Source organism: Penaeus chinensis, chromosome 31 (assembly GCF_019202785.1).
Source record: "Penaeus chinensis breed Huanghai No. 1 chromosome 31, ASM1920278v2, whole genome shotgun sequence".
In the NCBI taxonomy this organism is placed as follows: Eukaryota; Metazoa; Arthropoda; class Malacostraca; order Decapoda; family Penaeidae; genus Penaeus; species Penaeus chinensis.
Genome location: NC_061849.1, coordinates 12,142,762 through 12,150,261, shown reverse-complemented (window position 1 = coordinate 12,150,261; position 7,500 = coordinate 12,142,762). Strand labels below are relative to the sequence as shown.

The 7,500-nt window shown below is 43.6% G+C and overlaps 1 protein-coding gene across 2 annotated transcripts in view; it reads right to left on the bottom strand.

The window, feature by feature from the left end:
- The window catches only part of LOC125041919 (epidermal retinol dehydrogenase 2-like), a 22,800-nt gene extending 17,620 nt beyond the window's left edge, over positions 1 to 5,180 (bottom strand). The window contains exon 1 of one of the 2 annotated variants that reach the window (XM_047637319.1): positions 5,010 to 5,180. In XM_047637319.1, the coding sequence (XP_047493275.1) occupies positions 5,010 to 5,028 (19 nt within the window). In that variant the 5' untranslated portion in view covers positions 5,029 to 5,180. Of the gene's footprint in view, positions 1 to 3,404; positions 3,539 to 5,009 lie in introns of those variants that run through there. The other variant, XM_047637320.1, reaches the window with a different exon arrangement.
- Between the last annotated feature and the right edge of the window lie 2,320 nt (positions 5,181 to 7,500).

The window sequence follows — 7,500 nt, the reverse complement described above, 5'->3', positions numbered from 1 at the left end:
GAGGAGGAAGAGGTGGAAGAGGAGGTAGAGTAAGAAGAAGAGGAAAAGTTGGAGGAAGAGGAGGTGGAGGAAGAGGAAAAGTAGGAAGAAGAGGAGGTGGAGGAAGAGGAGGAGGAGGCGGAGGAGGAGGAAGAGGAAGAGGAAGAGGAAGAGTAGTAGGAGGAGGAGGAGGAGGAAGTGGATGAGGAAGAGAAGGAGGAAAAGAGGAGGAAGAGGAGGAAGAGGATGAGGAGGAGGAGGAAGTGGATGAGGAAGATGAGGTGGATGAAGAGGAGGTGGATGAAGAGGTGGATGAAGAGGAAGAGGAGGAGGAGGAAGAGGAGGAAGAGGAGGAGGAAGAGGAGGAGGAAGAGGAGGAGGAAGAGGAGGAGGAAGAGGAGGAGGAGGAGGAAGAGGAGGAGGAAGAGGAGGAGGAGGAGGAAGAGGAGGAGGAAGAGGAGGAGGAGGAGGAAGAGGAGGAGGAAGAGGAGGAGGAGGAAGAGGAGGAGGAAGAGGAGGAGGAGGAAGAGGAGGAGGAAGAGGAAGAGGAGGAGGAAGAGGAAGAGAAAGAGGAGGAGGAAGAGGAAGAGAAAGAGGAGGAGGAAGAGGAAGAGAAAGAGGAGGAGGAAGAGGAAGAGGAGGAGGAAGAGGAAGAGGAGGAGGAAGAGGAAGAGAAAGAGGAGGAGGAGGAGGAAGAGGAAGATGAGGAGGAAGAGGAAGAGAAAGAGGAGGAGGAGGAGGAAGAGAAAGAGGAGGAGGAGGAGGAAGAGGAAGAGAAAGAAGAGGAGGAAGAGGAAGAGAAAGAGGAGGAGGAAGAGGAAGAGAAAGAGGAGGAGGAAGAGGAAGAGAAAGAGGAGGAGGAAGAGGAAGAGAAAGAGGAGGAGGAAGAGGAAGAGAAAGAGGAGGAGGAAGAGGAAGAGAAAGAGGAGGAGGAAGAGGAAGAGAAAGAGGAGGAGGAAGAGGAAGAGAAAGAGGAGGAGGAAGAGGAAGAGAAAGAGGAGGAGGAAGAGGAAGAGAAAGAGGAGGAGGAGGAGGAGAGGGGGGAGGAGGAGGAGAGGGGGGAGGAGGAGGAGGAGAGGAGGAGGAGAGGGGGGAGGAGGAGGGGGAGGGGGAGGAGGAGGGGAGGAGGAGAGGAGGAGGAGAGGGGGGAGGAGGAGGGGGAGGGGGAGGGGGAGGGGGAGGAGGAGGAGGAGGAGGAGGAGGAGGAGGAGGAGGAAAGGAGGGAGGAGGAGGAGGAGGAGGAAAGGAGGGAGGAGGAGGAGGAGGAGGAGGAGGAGGAGGAGGAGGAGGAGGAGGAGGAGGAGGAGGAGGAAGGGAGGGAGGAGGAGGAGGAGGGGGAGGAAAGGAGGGAGGAGGAGGAGGAGGAGAAAAGGAGGGAGGGAGGAAAGGAGGGAGGAGGAGGAGGAGGAGAAAAGGAGGGAGGAGGAGGAGGAAAGGAGGGAGGAGGAGGAGGAGGAGGAAAGGAGGGAGGAGGAGGAGGAGGAGGAAAGGAGGGAGGAGGAGGAGGAAAGGAGGGAGGAGGAGGAGGAGGAGGAGGAGGAGGAGGAGGAAAGGAGGGAGGAGGAGGAGGAGGAGGAAAGGAGGGAGGAGGAGGAGGAGGAGGAAAGGAGGGAGGAGGAGGAGGAGGAGGAAAGGAGGGAGGAGGAGGAGAGGGGGAGGAGGAGGAGAGGAGGAGGAGAGGGGGGAGGAGGAGGAGGAGGAGGAGGAGAGGGGGGAGGAGGAGGAGAGGAGAAGAGAGGGGAGAGGAGGAGGAGAGGAGGAGGAGAGGGGGAGGAGGAGGAGAGGAGGAGGAGAGGGGGAGGAGGAGGAGAGGAGGAGGAGAGGGGGAGGAGGAGGAGGAGGAGGAAAGGAGGGAGGAGGAGGAGGAGGAGGAAAGGAGGGAGGAGGAGGAGGAGGAGGAGGAGGAGGAAAGGAGGGAGGAGGAGGAGGAGGAGGAGGAAAGGAGGGAGGAGGAGGAGGAGGAGGAGGAAAGGAGGGAGGAGGAGGAGGAGGAGGAGGAAAGGAGGGAGGAGGAGGAGGAGGAGGAGGAAAGGAGGGAGGGAGATAAAGGAGGGAGGAGGAGGAGGAGGAGGAGGAGGAGGAAAGGAGGGAGGAGGAGGAGGAGGAGGAGGAAAGGAGGGAGGAGGAGGAGGAGGAGGAAAGGAGGGAGGAGGAGGAGGAGGAGGAAAGGAGGGAGGAGGAGGAGGAGGAGGAGGAGGAGGAGGAGGAGGAGGAGGAGGAGGAGGAGGAGGAGGAGGAGAGGAGGAGAGGAGGAGAGGAGGAGAGGAGGGAGGAGGAGGAGGAGGAGAGGAGGAGAGGAGGAGAGTAGGGAGGAGGAGGAGGAGGAGAGTAGGAGAGGAGGGAGGAGGAGGAGGAGGAGAGGAGGGAGGAGGAGGAGGAGGAGAGGAGGGAGGAGGAGGAGGAGGAGGAGGAGGAGGAGGAGGAGGAGGAGGAGGAGAGGAGGGAGGAGGAGGAGGAGAGGAGGGAGGAGGAGGAGGAGAGGAGGGAGGAGGAGGAGAGGAGGAGGAGGAGGAGGAGGAGAGGAGGGAGGAGGAGGAGGAGGAGAGGAGGGAGGAGGAGGAGGAGGAGGAGGAGGAGGAGGAGAAGAAAAAGGGATATATAAGAAGGGAAGAGAAATAGAGAAAAATGAGAGAAAAACAAAGAAAAATGAGGACGACGGACAGACAGCCTGAAAGACAGACATAGGAACAAAGACACACCGACAGACAGATACAAAAACAGGAACAAAGACAGACAGGCAGAAAGTGGGAATGTATATTAAATTGCTCGATAATGAAGATAATGTCCTAGGCCTTGGGAGTTTACCTAAATCACTGAACGAACAAACATTTTTCTATCTCGTGACAACTGACCTCGATTAGATTATTAGAAATAGCGTTATGGTTCTACAACATGGTGCTTTGAGAATAGAGAAAAAAATCTAATATGTACACCCAAGTTTGGACACTATTGTGTGAATACCTATGTGAAACTATCACCCCCACTATTTTGATGTTGTATATCCCCGTCATTATAGTGTCACATGACGTAATGATGCCAAGAACTTATCTCACTGGGGTACAGTCATAACCTTTATCCCTCATGTGATCATTTCTATAAATCCTTGCTTAATAAACTTCAGCAGATGAAAACCCACGAATGTAAACTTGCAATCAACATTTTGTAAACATTACATTGGTGGCTACGATACACATTTTGAACTGTGAAGATCATATATTCGAAACGCAAAAATAAAGATCACCCATTCGAAACGTGAAAATAAACACACAAAACGTTATAATGTCAGTGTCACATGGGAAAATGAGACGAGTTAAACTTACTAGGAAAGAACAGAATAGCAAATCTAAGACACTTTTCATCTATGGCATTTCCTTCGCAAGTTGATGAAAAGAAAGTTGTGCAAGACGTAAGCAAAACAACAGTACCTTTGTTAAGCTGCGAAGTTCACGTTATCAGTGAGCACCCACGTAATTTGGTCTTGGATACCAGACGCTTCAGTCATTAGGGAAGGACTCAGGTGCTGCCATCTGGTATCCAGATTTTGAGGAGAATGTTATGTTGTTGTTGTTTTATATTAATGATCTGTTATTTCGTATCTAGCCTGAAATGTGTTCTTTTATATATTTTCCGCACGTTAATTTGCCCATCGTTTAACTATGTATATCTACGCTTATATCTAGAATTTAGATTTTTTTTTATGTATAGCTTTCATGGCGTATTTTGTGTGTACTCATATTGGGGAATTTTTTGGGGTACAAGTATATTTTATGTTTTAGTGGCTGTGATTTATTTTGTGATTATACTTGGTGTATAAGTCTAAGCGCGTGCAGTATAAAAAAAAAAAAGACGACAGACATACTCGCACATACGACTATCCCATGGCTGAAGCCTCGAAACACCTCATAAGAGTTGCTTTCCTTAATTTTCGAGACTCGATACGAAACCTTTTTTTTGGCATACGTAGGAGAGCCATCTAGAGCGAGATATAAATATGGAATTTTGATAACATATTTTTTTTTCCATATAAATGAAAAGTTTGAATGTGAGACCGATAACGGAGGTTGGGATCATATAAATGTCGGCCGATCTGACATACACAGAGAGGTGGCACTACCACAGAGCGGATATGCAAATACTGGCACTGTACACCCTTGTAGATTATGTAGGAAGGTAAGAAATAAACCGGAAGATGTAAATGAGCGAGGTGTGTGTGTGTGTGTGTGTGTGTGTGTGTGTGTGTGTGTGTGTGTGTGTGTGTGTGTGTGTGTGTGTGTGTGTGTGTGCATGTGGGTGTGTGTGTGTGTGTGTGTGTGTGTGTGATTGTGTGTGTGTGTGACAAACACACACAGAAACACATACACACATATATATGTGTGTGTATGTTCATAAACACACACATATTTATATACATATATATGTATATACATATATATATACATATATATATATATGTATATATATACACATATTACTTTAAATTAATAGTTCAACACCCCGTATTTCGGAAATCACTCACGGAAACTTAATAAATAAATGATACAGATAAATTTGTGTATTATATAGTCTGTATTGAAATAGGTTGATATTTCAACTCGGCTATCAATCTAGTTTTTGCAATCCATCCTCATAAGAGAAAAATAAACTATTTCTTTCAACTTTCTTTTAATATTTACCGAACGAAAAGGAAACTCTCTTAAACGCTCTTAAACTGATGAAATAAAACAAAGCCTCCCATAGAATCGCCATTTTCTGTAGTGGATTTACGCGCTAGAAAACGGCGTGGAATTTCGTTTTGTAAGAACAAAAAACATTATTTCTTTTAGGAGGGACTATGCAAGCACGAAGGCACACACATTCATACGCACAGATACAAAGCGATATAAACTACTACATTATATATAGAAATAACTTTAACAAACATGCAAAAGGTACTGTCTACACCTCGAAAAATTAGAGCTAAATATCTATTACAGAACACTACCTACTATAACATTACTGAAGAGGATAAGACAAGCGTAGAATTCCATTACCTGAGGAGGAAAAGTTCATCGTGTCCGCCCAGAAGTTTTATAAGTCCTACCACACTCGCGGTCCAGTCTCCAGGTACTATAGCGTGTCTCAGTCTCTTTGACCTTGCCCGTGGTAGTGTGGCCAACTTTGACCACGGGCAATCAGGTGTGACAGTGATCTATTATCTAAGTATATGTACTTCTAAGATAAGGCGTAAGTCACGGTACCATCAGAATATGGATCTCATTGGAAGAGATAGGATGGGTGTGTATTTTTGCCAGCTTATTCATAATTATTGGTGTCTAATTTCACGGTATTGTAATCGTACGTTTCTCAGGATTGAAATTGCTTCACAAACAAATAATTTTCAAACCAACGTTAAGTCGCTTTAATGCATTTTTATTTCTGCAACGACAAGAAATTATAATTGTTTCTGTGGCACAATATGGCAACAACATTCATGGCATAGCAACCAATATTCCACGGTTTTGCTGAGTGTGTGCTATGACCAGACGGTTTGGCAACACTGTCGGTCCGGTCTGATGACATAACGGAAATGATAACCTTTGGATCTGGTAGAGGGATTTGATCACAGTACGGCGGGAGATAACATTTTGATTGCAGCGGATCACCCTTGATTATAATGAATGCATGATGTCTTTTTTTTTTTTTATCTTTTCTTTTCTTTTTTCGGCATTTTTTTCTTTTCTGTCTGTATGTTTGCCTCTCTCTCTCTCTCTCTCTCTCTCTCTCTCTCTCTCTCTCTCTCTCTCTCTCTCTCTCTCTCTCTCTCTCTCTCTCTCTCTTTCTATATATATATATATATATATACATATATGTATATATATGTATATGTATATGTATATATATATATATATATGTGTGTATATATATATGTATATATATGTGTGTATATATATATGTATATATATATATATATATATATATATATATATATATACATGCACGTGTATATGTATATATATATATATATATATATATATATATATATGTATATGTGTGTGTGTGTGTGTGTCTGTGTATAAATTATATATATATATATATATTTATATATATATATATACACACACACGCACACACACACACTGACATATATATGTGTGTGTGTGTGTGTGTGTGTGTGTGTGTCTGCGTTTATGCGTATGTATTTAAGTATTTATGTATTTATGTATGTGTGTTTGTTTATAGTGTGTGTGTGTGATAATATATATATACATATATATATATATACATATATACATATATATATAGGCCTCGATATATATTACCTTTGGGATCAGCAGAAGCTTGCGCCAAATCACCGAGTACGTGATTATGGTATATTCCACACTGATCATCACTCTTAACTAAAACTTGACACTTGGAAAGAGCTCTCCACTTCCCAAAGTGGTCAAGAGGTAAAGTGATTACATGTTAACTGAGTATCTGTTCCAAAGAGTTTCTTAAGGTAGAAACGTGGAGAATTTGTGTAATTTACGAACCAATGAAAATAAGTTTGTATAGACAGTTTATCGTCTTTACAAATATTTCTCTTCAGCATCTGCACTATATATTTTTTTCTTTAGCTTCTATATCAAAATCTCCCATTAGCATGTATACTGAGGTTTATCCTCCTGAAAAAAATGGTCAATAGGTAACATGAGATGTTGAATACACTACTGATTTTTATATATCCATGTTATTTATTTTCTTTTCAAAATATATTTCTGTAAAGAATGAAGTGTGTAATCCAGAGAATAATAAAGGGCTATAGTTGCCTCCTGCTGTCTGCTGAGGATGTTATTCAGTTTAGTCCGTCAGAGAAAATCTGTATATTGCTCAAAAAAAAAATTATGTGACTGTTAATTTATCGTTAATCCATCCATGGCACTTTTTTTCTCTAACAGAAGAATATAAATATAAACTAACCGTCTTCTCGTTTCTATCTCTCTATCTGTCTGTCTATTCTCTGTCTTTGTCTCTGTTTCTGTCCTCTCTCTCTCTCTCTCTCTCTCTCTCTCTCTCTCTCTCTCTCTCTCTCTCTCTCTCTCTCTCTCTCTCTCTCTCTCTCTCTCTCTCTCTCTCTCTCTCAAACGTAGGGCTGTAATTTGTTTATTTGGTTTGACTTTAGATGCTTTATATTTACATGCCATATATTATGAATAAAAAATGTCATATATTAGCCAGCCAGACAATGGATTGATGTTCTAAAATTGCATAATAAAGAGACGTTTTCGGTGATTTAGAAAAAAAAAGTTTTGATGGAGCATGCCAAGCCCCCCTTTAATATGGGCTTATATTCCTGTTTATGTTTCGCCCTTGTCTACTGTTGGTGTATTACGACGTTCATTGTCATTTGGTGTATTATGATTTCAATGCTCGCTACGTTACTTTCTCTTAGATATTAGTATAACGAGGGAGGAAGGAGATAAATTGTTCTCCAGGATATAGACCAAGGGTGTTGTTTTTTTAACGACATACAGAAGACGAACGTTTTTAATCGTATTATTT